This window comes from Bison bison, unplaced genomic scaffold, assembly GCF_000754665.1.
Source record: "Bison bison bison isolate TAMUID 2011002044 unplaced genomic scaffold, Bison_UMD1.0 scf7180017864471, whole genome shotgun sequence".
NCBI lineage: Eukaryota > Metazoa > Chordata > Mammalia > Artiodactyla > Bovidae > Bison > Bison bison.
This window is the reverse complement of record NW_011495032.1, coordinates 20,412,359-20,429,310: the sequence shown is the minus strand read 5'-3', so window position 1 is coordinate 20,429,310 and position 16,952 is coordinate 20,412,359. Positions and strand designations below refer to the sequence as shown.

Below are 16,952 nucleotides of genomic sequence, written 5' to 3'. Positions count from 1 at the left end.
CCAACAAAGGTCCATCTAGTCAAGGCTATGGTTTTTCCTGTGGTCATGTATGGATGTGAGAATTGGACTGTGAAGAAAGCTGAGCACCGAAGAATTGATGCTTTTGAACTGTGGTGTTGGAGAAGACTCTTGAGAGTCCCTTGGACTGCAAGGAGATCCAACCAGTCCATTCTGAAGATCATCAGTCCTGGGTGTTCTTTGGAAGGACTGATGCTAAAGCTGAAACTCCAGTACTTTGACCACCTCTTGCGAAGAGTTGACTCATTGGAAAAGACTCTGATGCTGGGAGGGATTGGGGGCAGGAGGAGAAGGGTATGACAGAGGATGAGATGGCTGGATGGCATCACCATCTTATCTTCTTATCTCTCCTTGTTATTCTCTGGAACTCTGCATTCAGTTTGGTTTATCTTTCCCTTTCTTCCTTGCTTGCTTTTTGCTTCTCTTCTTTCCTCAGCTATTTGAAAAGCCTGATCAGACCACCACTTTGCCTTCTTGCATTTCTTTTTCTTTGGGATGGTTTTGGTCACCACCTCCTGTACAGTGTTAGAAACCTTGACCATAGTTCTTCAGGCACTCGTATCTGCCATATCTGATCCTTTTCATCTATTCATCACCTCCACTGTATAATCATAAAAGATTGGATTTAGGTCATACCTGAATGGCCTAGTGGTTTTCCCTACTTGTTTCAATTTAAGCCTGAATTTTGCAGTAAGGAGCTGATAATCTGAACCATAGTCTGTTGCTGGTCTTGTTTTTTTGCTGACTGTATAGAGCTTCTCCATCTTTGGCTGCTAAGAGTACAAGCAGTCTGATTTCGGTGATCATCTGGCAGTGCCCATATGTAAAATTGTCTCTTGTTTTGTTGGAAAGGGGTATTTGCTATGCCCAGTGTGCACCCCACTCCAGTACTCTTGCCTGGAAAACCCCATGGATGGAGGAGCCTAGTGGGCTGCAGTCCATGGGGTCACAAAGAGTCGGACACGACTGAGCGACTTCACTTTGACTTTTCACTTTCATGCATTGCAGAAGGAAATGGCAACCCACTCCAGTGTTCTTGCCTGGAGAATCCCAGGGATGGGGGAGCCTGGTGGACTGCCGTCCATGGGGTCGCACAGAGTCAGACACTACTGAAGCGACTTGGCAGCAGCAGTAGCAGTGCATTTCAGACTCTCTTGTTGGCTATGAGGGCTATTCCATTTTTTCTAAGGGATTCTTGCGCACAGCAGTAGATACAACAGTCATCTCAATCAAATTCGCCCATTCCCATCTATTTTAGTTCACTGATTCCTAAAATGTCAATGTTAACTTTTACCATCTCCTACTTGACCATGTCTAGTTTACCTTGATTCATGGATCTAACATTCCAGAGGTTTCTATGTGATATTGTTTTTACAGCATTAGACTTTCTTTTCACCACCAGACACATCCACAACTGGGCGTCATTTCTGCTTTGGCCCAACCTTTTCATTCTTCTGGAACTATCTCCCTGCTCTTCCCTAGTAGCACATTGGACACCTACAGACATGGGGGACTCATTTTCCGGTGGTACATCTTTTTGCCTTTTCATACTGCTCATGGGGTTCTTACAGCAAGAATACTAGAGTGGTTTGTCCGTCCCTCCTCCAGTGGATCCCATTTTGTCAGAACTCTTCGCTGTGACCCATCAGTCTTGGGTGGCCCTGCCCGGCATGGCTCATAGTTTGATTGAATTAGTCAAGCCCCTTCACTACAACAAGGCTTTGATCTATGAAGAGGATTACAAGGCAAATGATGTTGAATATCTTTTAGATGCTTATTGATGGTTTTTTTGTGTTTTCTTTGCAATAATGTCTATTCATATCTTTAACCAATTTTTATATTGGGTTAAGTGATTCTTAAGTGAAAGTCACTCAGTCGTATCGGACTCTTCGCAACCCCCATGGAATTCTCCAGGCCAGAATACTGGAGTGGGTAGCCTTTCCCTTCTCCAGGGGATCTTTCCAACCGAGGGATCGAACCCAGGTCCCCTGCATTGCACTCAGATTCTTTACCAGCTGAGCCACGAGGGAAGCCCTTATATTGGGCTACTTGCCTTTTATTATTGAGCTATATGGGTTCTTTGTTTAGATACAAGTTCCTTATCAGATATATAATTTATAAATATTTTTCCAGTCTTATGGTTTATTTTTGCCTCCTTAATGGTATCTTTTGCCCCACAAAAGTTTTTCATGTTAGTGAAATCCAGTTTATCTTTTTTCTCTTTATTGTTTCCTGTGCTTTTGATGTCATATTTTTTTAATTGCCTGGTTCAAAGTCACTAAGATTTACATCTATGTTTTCTTCTAAGAGTTTTGTAGTTTCAGCTCTTACATGTCTATCTTTTATCCATGTTGGGTTAATTTTTGTATATGGTTTGAAGTATAGAGATTCAACTTCATACTTTTACAGGTAGATATTCAGTTTTAATGCTTGTTTACAATCTGGTGGGCTTTTTTTGTTTTTTGTTTTTTTCATTTTAGGCCCCTGCACAGTGTCTACCAGGTCAATGGCAGTGGAATGTTCCTCAGGTAAATACTAACTTTTAACTTTTTTCACTGTTTTTGTGAAGACTACATGAATATTTAAGTCAGGAAGACTAGATTTGAGACCTTCCTCTAGTATTTATTAACTGTGATACTGATTTATTAACTGATTTGGCAATTCATTTAATCACTATATTTCTCAGCTTTTTCATTTGCAAATGGAATTAATGATACCATACCTTGGATAGTTTTCTCACATGACTTTTGTAAAGATACAATGAGACCATGTAAGTAAAAATATTTTATAAATAAGTGATATGTTATTAATATTAGAAAACTGAGCATTTTCTAGCTTCACTTCAGATTTTGCTTCAGTTTTATTTATGTTTCTAAATGAATATTCCATCTCTCAACTTTTGATAACAAATGGTATACCACCATAAAGTTGGTTTGACAAGTCCCACTTCATGGGAAGTCAGAAAGCTGAAAAGAGACATTTGTTGTTGTTCAGTCTCTCAGTCATGTCCTAGTCTTTGAAACTCTGTGGACTGCAGCACACCAGGCTTCCCTGTCCTTCACCATTTCCCAGAGCTTGCTTAGACTCATGCCCATTGAGTTGGTGATACCATCGAACCATCTCATCTTCTGTCATTCCGTTCTCCTCCTGCCTTCAATCTTTCCTGGCATCAAGGTCTTTTCCAGTGAGTCAGCTCTTCCCATCAGATGGCCAAAGGAGTAGAGCTTCAGCTACAGCATCAGTCCCTCCAGTGAATATTAAGGATTGATTTCCTTTATGATTGACTGATTTGATCTCCTTGCAGTCCAGGGGACTCTCAAGAGTCTTCTCCAGCACCACAGTTCAAAAGCATCAATTCTTCGGTGCTCAACCTTCTTTATGGTCCAACTCTCATCCGTACATGACTACTAGAAAAACCATAGATTTGACTAGATGGACCTCTGTTGGTAAAGTAAAGTCTCTGCTTTTTAATATGCTATCTAGGTTGGTCATAGCTTTTCTTCCAAGGAGCAAGTGTCTTAATTTCATGGCTACAGTCACCATTCACAGTGATTTTGTAGCCCAAGAAAATAAAGTCTGATACTGTTTCCATTGTTTCCCCATCTATTTGCCATGAAGTAATGGGACCAGATGCCATGATCTTTGTTTTCTGAATATTGAGTTTTAAGCCAACTTTTCCACCCTTCTCTTTTACCTTCATCAAGAGGCTCTTTTCATTCCTCTTCGCTTTCTGCCATAAGGGTGGTGTCATCTGCATATCTGAGGTTATTGGCAATCTTGATTCCAGCTTGTGCTTTGTCCAGCCCAACATTTTGCATGATTTTCTCTGCATATGTTACATAAGCAGGGTGACAATATACAACCTTGATGTACTCCTTTCCCAATTTTGAACCAGTCTGTTGTTCCATGTACAGTTCTAACTGTTGCTTCTTGACCTGCATACAGATTTCACAGGAGGCAGGTCAGGTGGTCTGGTATTCCCATTTCCTTCAGAATTTTCCAGTTTATTGTGATCCACACAGTCAAAGGCTTGGCATAGTCAATAAAGCCGAAACAGTTTTTCTGAAACTCTCTTGCTTTTTCGATGATCCAACAGATGCTAGCAATTTGATCTCTGGTTCCTCTGCCTTTTCTAAATCCAACTTAAACATCTGGAAGTTCTCGGTTCACGTACTGTTGATCCTGTTGGAGAATTTTGAGTATTACTTTGCTAGCATGTGAGATTAATGCCAATTTAAATACCATAGATTATATTGTTACAACCTTTAATAGTTATCTTAATGATCGTCTTTATTTATGAGCTTCTAAAGTGCTAAGAACTTTTTAGTACTTATAAGTGATGCTAAGAGTCGGACATGATTGAGTGACTTCACTTTCAGTTTTCACTTTCATGCATTGGAGAAGGAAATGGCAACCCACTCCAGTGTTCTTGCCTGGAGAATCCCAAGGACGGGGGAGCCCGGTGGGCTGCTGTCTATGGGGTCGCATAGAGTTGGACACGACTGAAGCAACTTCACAAGTGATAAGTGATTTAATAATATCTACATAATTGGAGTTTATAGCATCCTAGAGTTCCTAGTTTGTTGTTAAGATACTTCTGTGTTGTCCCTAAAAACAACTTTAGGAAAATGTGAAAATGTGAAACCAGTATTTCTCTCATGTGTTGGTTAAGTCATTTGGTTTAATTGAAATAACTAATCCGATTTTAATTAGAAACATGATTTTGTGTTTTAGTCTCCTGCCTCTTCTGCTCCATTCTTATACCTACAACCTTCTGAGGTCATTTATCAACCAGTGGAAATTGCACAAGATGGTGGATGTGTTCCTCCTCCGCTGTCTCTGATGGAAGCTTCAGTTCCAGAGGTATGTGTTAGTCTCAAAGTAATATATTTTATTTTATTTTATATTACAAAGTAATATAGTTTATTTCTTTTCCTTTTCTAAAAATATTTGTTCAAGATCCTCATTTAAGTTGAACATCTTATGTTTCCTTTGATTTATTCATATCTCTTCCCCTTTTTTATATCTAAGAATGCTTTATCTTAGACTTCTTCACTATTTCTGAATCATTCCTCAACTCAGCTGTTTACTAAACTATCCCTGACTCAATCCCCTTGAAAGAGTAAGATAAGTGCTTTTCTTTCTTCTGGTTTGCCTGTCTTATTACTAACATTGTCAGTTAAAAGCATATAAAAATTAAAGAAGAAAAAAATCTTTGAATTAAAATTCTTCCTTCAAAGATATAAATCAAATTTATAACTAAAAACTGTAAGTATTACCTTCCATGTGTTTATATTTGCAAAACATTACTAATAACCTTATCATCTATGTACCAGGAACTGTACATGGTATGTTTTAAATATGTTGTGAAAGACTGGGAAATAAATAACGACCTCCCAATTTGAGTGTATTTATTATTATTTTTATTATTACTAAAGTTTATAACATAATTTTTCTGAAATAGCAGCTTCCACAATTTTGAATCTTAAATGTTTACTATCAATACTTTTACTATGATTTCTCCATTCTTCATCTCACCCTTCATTTATCATTTTGTTGACTAAATCTGCAAGCACTCTGTTAAAGAAGGCTTACATGTGCTGTACTCTTTTGAGTTCTTACATGCTTGTGTGTTCAACGTATTTGTTGTCTATAAATCTGGAAGAAATTAAGACTATAAAACAGTTGCATCATACTTGTATAACTTTGCTAAGGCTGCCTTAACAAAGTAAAATGAACTGGATGGCTTAAAAAGAGAAATTTATTGTCTCATGGTTCTGGAGTCTATGCTAAGTCACTTCAGTCGTGTCTGACTCTGTGCGACCCCATAGACGCCAGCCCACCAGGCTTCCCCATCCCTGGGATTCTCCAGGCAAGAATACTGGAGTGGGTTGCCATTTCCTTCTCCAATGCGTGAAAGTGAAAACTGAAAGTGAAGTCACTCAGTCATGTCCGACTCTTAGCGACCCCATGGATTGCAGCCTAACAGGCTCCTCTGTCCATGGGATTTTCCAAGCAAGAGTACTGGAGTGGGGTGCCATCTGGAGTCTAGAAGTCCAAAATCAAGGTGTTGGGAGTGTTGGTTTCATTTGAGGCCTTTGAGGGAAGGCTCTAATCCAGGCCTTTCTTCTTGGCTTATAGATGACCATCCTTTCCTTGTGTCTTCACATTGTCTTTCCTGTCTCTGTGTCCAAGTTTCCCAATTTTATAAAGATACCAGTCATTTTGGATTAGGTTCCACCCTAATGACCATACTTCAATTTGCTCACGTCTGTAAAGACGCTCTCTCCAAATAAGGTCAGTCTCTGACATAGTGGTTAGGACTTCAATACGTAAGTCTTCAGAGAACACAATTCAACCCATAACAATGCTTTTTCCTCTTATAACTTCTAACCTACTCTTTTCTGGTGTTGAGTATAGTTGTAAAAAAGTTTGAAGCCAGCCTGACTTTCTCTCTTATACGTAATTTGCTTTTTCTTCCTGCATGTCTGAAAAATCTGTCTTAACTTGAACTCACTTTACCAGGATATATCTTGAAATTTGTCAGTCTTTATAATATTCTTCCTGGGATACAGTTTGCTCCTTTGATTCTCAGACTAGTTTTTATTTCAGGGCTTCTTTTTTCCTGTTAGAACTTTGAAAAAAAAATTGTATTCCAGTTCTTTTACTTCTTCAGGAATACCATTTATGCATATGTTGAGATCTCTTTTTATCTTTCATATCCATCATCTCTGAGGTAATTTCTTTTATCATAGTAATTCTTAATGTTTTATATGCTTTTTTGAGACAATCATGAATATTTTTCATTGTTTTTAGTCTATTTTTTCTTATAATAATGAAGCTTTCATTGCTGTTTTATTTTTATCTTCTTTTTATCCCAAACTGCCACTTTGCTTACATCATTGCCTGTAAATGTTGTCTGTTGGCTTAAAATGTTTTTTTGAAGCTCTTTTTTAGTGATCATGTTATTATAATTTCTTTAAGATCAAAGGAATTTTATTTATCTGAACTTTTCTACTGTTTTCTGGGATGATTTCTCATATTTTTCTTTTTTCCCCCTTTTTGCTTTTCCCTTGATAGAGTTGGAGAGGATGAGAAGAGTCCTAAGGTTGCTTCCTTTTCCTTCCCATCTTATCTTTAAATGAGACCAGCTTTTTGCTGAAATTTAAGGCGGGAGAAGCATTCTGTTGACTCAAACATCCTACCACCAAGTCTGTTTTGTTGCCTGCTTGAGATGTTCTTCCCTGAGTTTTTAGCATTCTGGAGTTCATTTAGCTCCTGGCAAAGTCTCTTTTTTTCAGAGATTTTCTGTATGAAGGTGTAGTAAGTGTTACTTCACTTTCCACTCTCACCCTGCTTCATCTCCAGCAATGTTCCTCAGCTATAATGCAAAATAGTAGACCACAAAATAGTGAAAATATAATTTCTCCTTCTCTGTAGGAGATCTTTCCTGCTTCTGCCTTGGTCTGACACACCCCTACTCTTGAGACTCTTTAGAGTCTTTAAATAGGCCTTTCAGGGAAACCTTCCTCAGGCTTCAGAATCCACCCTTATATTGGTGCAAATTGCATAGCATTTGGCAGGCATTCTGCACTACGAACAAAGCTAGTGGAGGTGATCAAATTCCAGTTGAGCTATTTCAAATCCTGAAAGATGATGCTGTGAAAGTGCTGAACTCAATATGTCAGCAAATTTGCAAAACTCAGCAGTGGCTACAAGACTGGAAAAGGTCAGTTTTCTTTCTAATCCCAAAGAAAGGCAATGCCAAAGAATGCTCAAACTACCGCACAATAGCACTCATCTCACATGCTAGTAAAGTAATGCTCAAAGTTCTCCAAGCCAGGCTTCAGCAATACGTGAACCGTGAACTTCCAGATGTTCAAGCTGGTTTTAGAAAAGGCAGAGGAACCAGAGATCAAATTGCCAACATCTGCTGGATCATCAAAAAAACAAGAGAGTTCCAGAAAAACTGTTTCTGCTTTACTGACTATGCCAAAGCCTTTGACTGTGTGGATCACAATAAACTGTAGAAAATTCTGAAGGAGATGAAAATACCAGACCACCTGACCTGCCTCTTGAGAAATCTGTATGCAGGTCAGGAAGCAAGTTAGAACTGGACATGGAACAACAGACTGGTTCCAAATAGGAAAAAGAGTATATCAAGGTTGTATACTGTCACCCTGCTTATTTAACATATTCAGAGTACATCATGAGAAACAGTGTGCTGGAGGAAGCACAAGCTGGAATCAAGATTGCCAGGAGAAATATCAATAACCTCAGATATGGAGATGACACCACCCTTATGGCAGAAAGGGAAGAAGAACTAAAGAGCCTCTTGATGAAAGTGAAAGAGGAGAGTGAAAAAGTTGGCTTAAATCTCAACATTCAGAAAACGAAGATCATGGCATCTGGTCCCATCACTTCATGGGAAATAGATGGAAAAACAGTGGCTGACTTAATTTTGGGGGGCTCCAAAATTACTGCAGATGGTGACTGCAGCCATGAAATTAAAAGACACTTACTCCTTGGAAGGAAAGTTATGACCAACCTAGATAGCATATTCAAAAGCAGAGACATTACTTTGCCAACCGAGGTCCATCTAGTCAAGGCTATGGTTTTTCCAGTAGTCATGTGTGGATGTGAGAGATGGACTATAAAGAAAGCTGAGCACCGAAGAATGATGCTTTTGAACCGTGATGTTGGAGAAGACTGCTGAGAATCCCTTGGAGCTGAGGGCAGGAGAAGGGAATGACAGAGGATGAGATGGTTGGATACATGGGTTTGGCCTCCGGCAGTTGGTGATAGACAAGGAGGCCTGGCATGCTGCGATTCATGGGGTCGCAAAGAGTTGGACACAACTGAGCGACTGAACTAAACCACCTTGTCATTTGGGATTCATGAGCACATCCATGTTTACTTGATGATGACATTTTAAACTTGGAGTTAAGAATGCTTTTATATTATGTTTTTAGCTGTTATCTATTTTTGGCACTGAACCATAGTCTTTTTTTTTTTTTATTTATTAAAAAATTTTTTTTCTAATTTAAATTTATTTATTTTAATTGGAGGTGAACCATAGTCTTAATGTCGACATCAGATAACTTACCAAGTTATGTTTCACTGTTTAGTGAAATCAAATAAGATTTTTCTGGAAATATTACATGTTAACTTATAACTTGTGCCATTAATTTTTACGATATTTCAGTACAGAATGTTTTAAGCATATTTTAATTTTAATATTGTTTCTGGCAAAAGCTACATGTCTAATATATAAATTAATTGAATGGGGTTTGTTTATATTTTAAGTTGTTTTTCCTCTAAAATTAAAAAACACAGGACTTGTTCTTATGAGTTTGATAGTTAGCTCTCCTAAAATATAAAAATAAATTAAAATTATTTCTCACTTATTTCAATGACTGTTTCCCCCTTCACTCTTAGAATATAGTGCCTTCTACTTCACAGAATAAGTAGAAACCATTTTGTGGAAACCAACTCAGCTTCCAGTCCCCAACATACAAACTTAGCTGACTTGTAACTCATCCTTAGCTTCTTATATTTGTTTAGTAACCTGTCTTGTTCAAGGTTATTCCTACTCTTTACTCTTGATACTCTTAACTCCCTTTTCCTCAGGGACCTCATTCCTCACCTCATTCCTTCTTTTCTCATGTATTTTAAGACATTTTCTCTCCATTGGTCCAGAGCTTTACCTAGTATTTACTAGTATGTTACTTTGAGTAATTAACTCTTCACAGTGTTGTTTCACAGTGTTGTTTTCATAATATCTACATTAATAAAGACATTAGGAAAATCTATTTTGCAGGATTCATGCAAAGATGAGAATTGTTGTATACAAGGTTCTTTCTGTAGTACCCAACACCTGGTAGGAGACAGTTACTATCCTGTGACGCGCCCCCACCAATGCCCTTATCCTCTTCTGCCTTTCAAAGCCAAGCTTGAAAAATGTGTGCTCAGTTGTGTCCAACTCTTTGCAACCCTGTGAACTGTAGCCTGCCAGGCTCCTCTGTCCATGGGATTTTCTAGGCAAGAATACTGGAGTGGGTTTCTGTTTCCTCCTCCAAGGGATCATCCTGACCCAGGGATTGAACCCAGGTCTTCTGTGTTGTCTGCATTGACAGGCAGACTCTTTACCACTGAGCCACCTTGTCTACATTTAACATTTCCACTGCCTCACTACCTGTTCTCCCCTTACCTGCTAAAGTCTGCTTCATTACCTTTCTGCTGAAGCTACCTTGGATAAAGGTCCTTAGTGACTCCCTAATTGCCAAATATTTTCCTTTCTTTTCAGTCTTACTTGACCTCTCAGAGACATTGGATATACTCCTTGAAATTCTTCATACCTTTGGCTTCCATGATCCTGCTCTCTTCTGGCAATCCTTTTACCTCCTCTTATTTTCCTGTGTAAGCTGATCTTTTTCTCCCCATGATTTCTTTTTTGATTCTTCATTCTTTCACCCTACATACTCACTCTGATGTTATCATCCATACTCATGTCTCTGGCCCCATCCTCACTTCTGAATAGACCTGCACTGTTCAGTACAGCAATAGCCATTACCACATGCAGCTATTGAAATGTGGCTAGTCAGAATTGAGTGTGAATCACACCAAGTTTTAATGACATAGTGTGAAAAATGAGTGTAAAATTTATCACTAACTTTATGTTGAGTACACTGATATATTTCATATGTTCAAATAAAATCTATTACTGGAAATTAGTTTTACTTTTTTTTTTTTTTTACTTTTCTAACATGGCTACTGGCAACTTTTCTTTCAGTTTTATTGAGATATAATTGGCATACAGCAGTGTGTAAGCTTAAGATGTACAGCATAATGATTTGATTCATACATATCATTAAATGATTATCACAACAAGCTTTGTGAATATCCATCATCACATACAAAATTAAAGAAATAGGAAAAAATTTGTATGTGATGAGAAGTCTTAGGATTTACTCTCTTGACAACTTTCCTGTATAACATCCAGCAATGTTAATTATATTTATTGTGTTGTACATTACAGCCCTAGTACTTACTTAGCTATAACTGGAAGTTTGTACTGTCTATCTTAATTTTAATTAACATTTAATTAACAATTTTAATTAACATTAATTAACATTTAATTAACATTTTAATTAACTTAAATTTAATTAACAGTTTTAATTAACATTAACATTTAATTAACATTTAGTTCACATTTTTGTTAGTGCTTCTTTAGAGCCATCAGCTTTTGATTGACTATATACCCGTAATAGAAGTCCTACAAATACCTCAGATTTTATGTGTTACAAACTTAACTTCTTTCTAACCGCCACACAATTACATCAACATGAAACTTGCTTTTCTTTTATTCCATATATCAGTGTCTCTATTGCCTCACCTTTCAGCTATCAGTCAGTGTATATTCTTCCTTCCAGCCATACCAAACAACATACACAGATAGGTATTCTTAGTTGCCTCTACCTTTTCATATACTACTCCTACCTCATTCCCTAATTTTTCAAATTCTAGCATAAACTCCACTAGAAAATGTCCCCTGACCACCTCCCCAACTTTCTAAAGCTATGTTAATTGTTTTCTTTTCCCCATGCATCCCTGTTCATGTGTCATAGGACTTTGTTTTCCCCCATACATCTCTATGCAAAATGTCACACATTTTGACTAGTCTGTCTCAGACTAGTCTACAATTAAAGATAGAGAATGTGTTTCTCATCTGTGTTTCTCCATTATGTAGCAAAATGCCTAGAAAATTGTAATACTGAATAAATATTTTAATTAATGAAAAGCAATATTAAAAATTTTCAGCTTATTCTGATCATGGAGTTCAAGCAACATATCACCAGGTTTATGCTTCAAGTGCCATTGCTATGCCTGCACCAGTGATGCAATGCCAATTAAAGTAAGAAGCTTGTTTTGATTTTTTTTGTTGTTCTGAAGTCATATTTCACAGTTTCCAAATTCTCTTCTGGAAAGAAACAGCTTTGGATATTTATATCTCATTTGTGATCTGAAGTACAGAATTAATGAATTCTTTCATATGAAGGAAATACAGTTCTAAATTGGCTTAATTTCTATTAGTTTTGGGGATAGAGAAGAATAGAAAGTTAATGCTTAATCAGTACAGAGTTTCTATTTCAGATGATAAAGAATCCACCTGCAATACAGGTCTGAGTTTAATCCCTGGGTTGGGAAGATCCCCTAGAGAAGGAACTAGCTACCCACTCTAGTATTCTTGCCTAGAGAATTCCATGAACAAAAGAGCCTGGCAGGCTACAGTCCATACGGGTAGAGATATATGACTTAAGATCTTCCATTTTTAAATATACAATTAAGTGGTATTAATTATATCCACATTGCTGTAGTTCCAAACTTTGTCATTACCCCAAATAGAAACTCTGTACCCATTAAGCAATAACTTTGTGTTCTCTCTCCCCAGTCCCTGTTAACTTCAAATCTACTGTCTGTAATTCACCTAGATATTCCATATAGTCAGAGTTTTATTACGTTAGTGACATGTAACATTTACGGGGAAATGAAAATAGTTTTAATGATCTACTCTTCCAGTTTGGGAATTGTGCTCATGCATCTTAAATTAGATCCAGGCCAAGAGTGGTAATGTAGTTAGATCCCATTATATATTTAGTATATTTCAACTGCCTTATCCTGCTTCTTCCCATGTGACCTAGGTTCTTAGTGAAACTCTTGCATCTTCACTTTCGGGAAATGTGACTATATCTCTAGTAAAGAAGAGATGAACTGTTGAACTGTTATGATGGAAATATGACTCTTGCTTGCAGTATATTCTTTACAATAAAATGATGGAGTTAGCTACACACTCATATTGCTTCTGACCCATCCCATATGTTGGAACTCAGTCTACTTTAAGGAGTCTTTCATACTCGCCTTTACTGCATTTCTTCATTACTGTTGCTGCTAAGTCACTTCAGTCATGTCCGACTCTGACCAGGCTCCCAGTCGTGTCCGACCTCAGCGACCCCGTGGACTGCAGCCTTCCAGGCTCCTCCATCCATGGGATTTTCCTGGCAAGAATACTGGAATGGGGTGCCATTGCCTTCTCCAATTGCTATTGCTACTGCACTGCAAACATGAATTAAAACCATAATTTTGACCTAATGCCAAAGCCTAAAGTGTTGGTAAATGTTATTTATAGGAAGTTCATCATAGGATCAAAATTATCTAAAACAAACTTACAGTGTTGATGCTTTCTCCAGATATACCTCTCTTAAAATAGCTATGCCATACTAGATAATCAGTTGCAGATCACATACAAATGATTGAAGTTGTACTTGTTGAATAATTCCAATAGAGGATAGAATAGTATTCAGAAAGAAGAAATTTCTAAAGAATATAAATGTTAAATATTCTTTGATTCTTTATTATATAAAATTATATAAATGTTGAATATAAATCAGAACAGAGGTATAAATAATACCTTACTTTCTACATATAAGCATAAAACTGGATTCAGAAACCTGTGTTGCATGACTAGTTACCCTTTCTATTTTGACATAGATCTTTGCTCTACTATATCACAGGCTAAAGGGGAACAAAATCACTGACTTGTTTCTATTTTTACTTAATCCATCTTGTTAAGGCTTATAGTAATTCTGGTTATCACATGGGATACAGCCTAGGGAAGATTTTGGTACTGCAAAGTTAAGATTTCAGGACTTGGTAAGAATTGAAGAGCTACGAACTATTATAGTTAACTAGCTTACTCCAAAGCCCACATCTCACACAACTGTAATTAGATGTCCTCAAATCTGAGATATCATGGATTATCAAATGAAAGAGAAAGCCGTGTATCCTGATGCAGGGAAATCGCTGTGCCACACATAGGATCTTAGTTTGACTACTCGTTAGAGATTAAATAGAAAATGGTGCCCCATTCAGGAACAGAAAGTCCAATTCTATAGTTTTCTAAAACTTACAACTTTGTAGAAATACTTCACTGTACAAGTTTTACTGGAAACTTGTGTGGAAAATTATCTATTTTTTTATAATGTACTTGTATTATAGAAATATTAATCCACAAGTGTTAAATCAATAGACAGTCTTATCCTAAAATTTATTAAAGTAGACTAATATTAAAATAGTGATATCTGCAAGATTAACCTTTATTCTTCCTATGTAAATTTTCCCTGGTGTACCAAAAATCTTGTTGACTTAAAATATAGAAAAGCAGAAATACTCCTTGAAAGAATTTAAATGTATTGTTTTTAAAAGTGTAAGTCATTTTTAAAACTCTTAATTATTATTATAATTTTAATGATGTTAATTGTATACATACAAAAGTAAAATTTCATATGTCAAAGCTGTCTTAAAACAACAAATCTAATCAATAAAATACAGACCTTATTCAGAGCACAAGTCTAACCATTATAAATGACTGTCAGAAACTACTCATTGACTGTAAGCCACAGGTTACTGTACTCTATCAAATTAAATAAAATATTTTAAAGCAGATCAATATAGAAACTAGTTGGTTAATATGGTACTAATTAGAATTGTTGTTATTTGGTCACCGAGTCATGTCCAACTCTTTTGCAACCCCAAGTACTATAGCCACCAGGCTCCTCTGTCCTTGGAATTCTCCAGGCAGGAGTACTGAAGTGTGCAGCCATTCCCTTCTCCAGGGGATGAGGTCTTCCTGTCCATGGGATTTTCCAGGCAAGAGTACTGGAGTGGGGTGCCATTGCCTTCTCCGCTGAGCAACCATGGAATCCCATTAATTAGGGTATCATTCCCTGATTCAACAGAGTCACATCTTTTATACAGAATTAATTGTTTAAATCAGTAAAACAAAATCATATAATGTCAAAATTATCCCGCTGAACTAGACTATAGTAAGGAACAAAAGGCAGAATTTAGAAAAGAATAAAAGAAAAAAAGGCAGAATGGCCATCATCAAAAACTCAACAGACAGTAAATACTAGAAAGGGTGTGGAGAAAAGGGAACCCTCTTGCACTGTTAATAGGAATGCAAACTGATACAGCTACTATGGAGAACAGTATGGAAATTCCTTTAAAAACTAGGGATAAAACTACCATATGACCCTGCAGTCCTGCTACTGGGCACATACCCTGAGGAAATCATAATCAAAAAAGACAGTGTACCCCAGTGTTCTTTGCAGCACTGTTTACAATAGCTAGGACATGGAAGCAATGTAGATGTCCATCAGCAGATGAATAGATAAAGTTGTGGTACATATACACAACGGAATATTACTCAGCTATAAAAAGAACACATTTGAATCAGTTCTAATGAGGTGGATGAACCTAGAGCCTATTATACTGAGTGAAGTAAGTCAGAAAGAGAAAGATACCGTATATTAATGCATATATATGTAATTTAGAGACGGTACTGATGAACCTATTTTCGGGGCAGCAAAGGAGACACAAACAAAAGGACAGACTTGTGCACACAGTGAGGGAAGGATAGGATGGAATGTTTTGAGAGAGTAGCACTGAAACATATACATTACCATAGGTAACATAGTCAGTGGGAATTTGCTATATGATGCAGGGAACCCAAAGCCAGTGCTCTGTGACAACTTAAGAAGGGTGGGATGGGGAGTGAGGTGGGAGGAAGTTTCAAGAGGGAGGGGAACATATGTATATCTATGATTGATTTATGTTGATGTATGGCAAAAACCATCACAGTATTGTAAAGTAATTATCCTTCAATTAAAAATAAAATTTAAAAGGAACAAAAAGAAAATCTTTGTCTATTTGGGCATTCAAAACTTTTAATATGAATATCAAATCCCTTGGTAATAAGGGTATAAGTAGAGAATTATAAAGTATCTCTATTTCCTTATGACGTTTTTCAATTTAACTCTGAAGTATACTACCTATTCGTGAAAACATTTCATATTAAGGATGATATTTAACCAGTTGCCAGGCTATGAGGAAGTTCTTCTAATTAAAGCACTGATTGGGCTTGAATGAAAAACACCTCTTTCACCTTACCCATTGATAAGACCAAATGATTCAAAAGTAAATTGGAAAGAGATTTTACTTACTACCACTGCCTGTTTCTAGCTCAGAGACCCATAATGTGCACTCACCTAAACATTAACAACTGTCTCTACTTTATAGAAAAATTCCACTGCTATCTTCTTCCTAACCATTTCCTCATGTCAGTATCATTAACACATTTTATAAAGCAATTAGAGACTGAAATTCCCTCGTGTTCAGCTGGTCCTAAGGGTAGAAGAGGACAGTCGTAAAGGGGTATTGCATTCTGAGGACAGAAACATAAAAAAACCTGTGCTTTGCACCTCCAAATATACAGGAGGGTAAAAATTTTCGTTTACTGTGCATAGGTATAACTATAGATAGCCTCAAAGGAGACAGAGAACAATAAAGGGAATCAAAGACTCATGAAACCAATTTTTAGAATTGTCATGGAGAGACCACAGGTCAGGAAGCAACAGTTAGAACTGGACATGGAACAACAGACTGGTTCCAAATAGGGAAAGGAGTATGTCAAGGCTGTATATTGTCACCCTGCTTATTTAACTTATATACAGAGTACATCCTGAGAAATGCTGGGCTGGAGGAAGCACAAGCTGGAATCAGGATTGCAAGGAGAAATATCAATAACCTCAGATGTGCAGATGACACCACCCTTATGGCAGAAAGTGAAGAACTAAAGAGCCTCTTGATGAAAGTGAAAGAGGAGAGTGAAAAAGTTGGCTTAAAGCTCAACATTCAGGAAACTAAGATCATGGCATCTGGTCCCATCACTTCATGGGAAATAGATGGAAAAACAGTGTCAGACTTAATTTTTTGGGGCTCCAGAATCACTGCAGATGGTGATTGCAGCCATGAAATTAAAAGACGCTTAACTCCTTGGAAGGAAAGTTATCACCAACCTAGACAGCATATTCAAA

The 16,952-nt window shown here is 37.2% G+C and overlaps 1 protein-coding gene across 8 annotated transcripts in view; it reads left to right on the top strand.

The window, feature by feature from the left end:
- Nucleotides 1-16,952, top strand: part of BOLL (boule-like RNA-binding protein) — a 57,469-nt gene that overhangs the window by 32,866 nt on the left and 7,651 nt on the right. For 3 of the 8 annotated variants that reach the window (XM_010860914.1, XM_010860916.1, XM_010860913.1), the window contains 4 exons: nt 2,499-2,546; nt 4,753-4,881; nt 10,325-10,437; nt 11,839-11,895. In XM_010860914.1, coding sequence (XP_010859216.1) covers nt 2,499-2,546; nt 4,753-4,881; nt 10,325-10,437; nt 11,839-11,848 — 300 coding nt within the window. In that variant the 3' untranslated portion in view covers nt 11,849-11,895. Of the gene's footprint in view, nt 1-2,498; nt 2,547-4,752; nt 4,886-10,324; nt 10,438-11,838; nt 11,937-16,952 lie in introns of those variants that run through there. The other 5 variants (XM_010860917.1, XM_010860918.1, XM_010860915.1 and 2 more) reach the window with 2 other exon arrangements.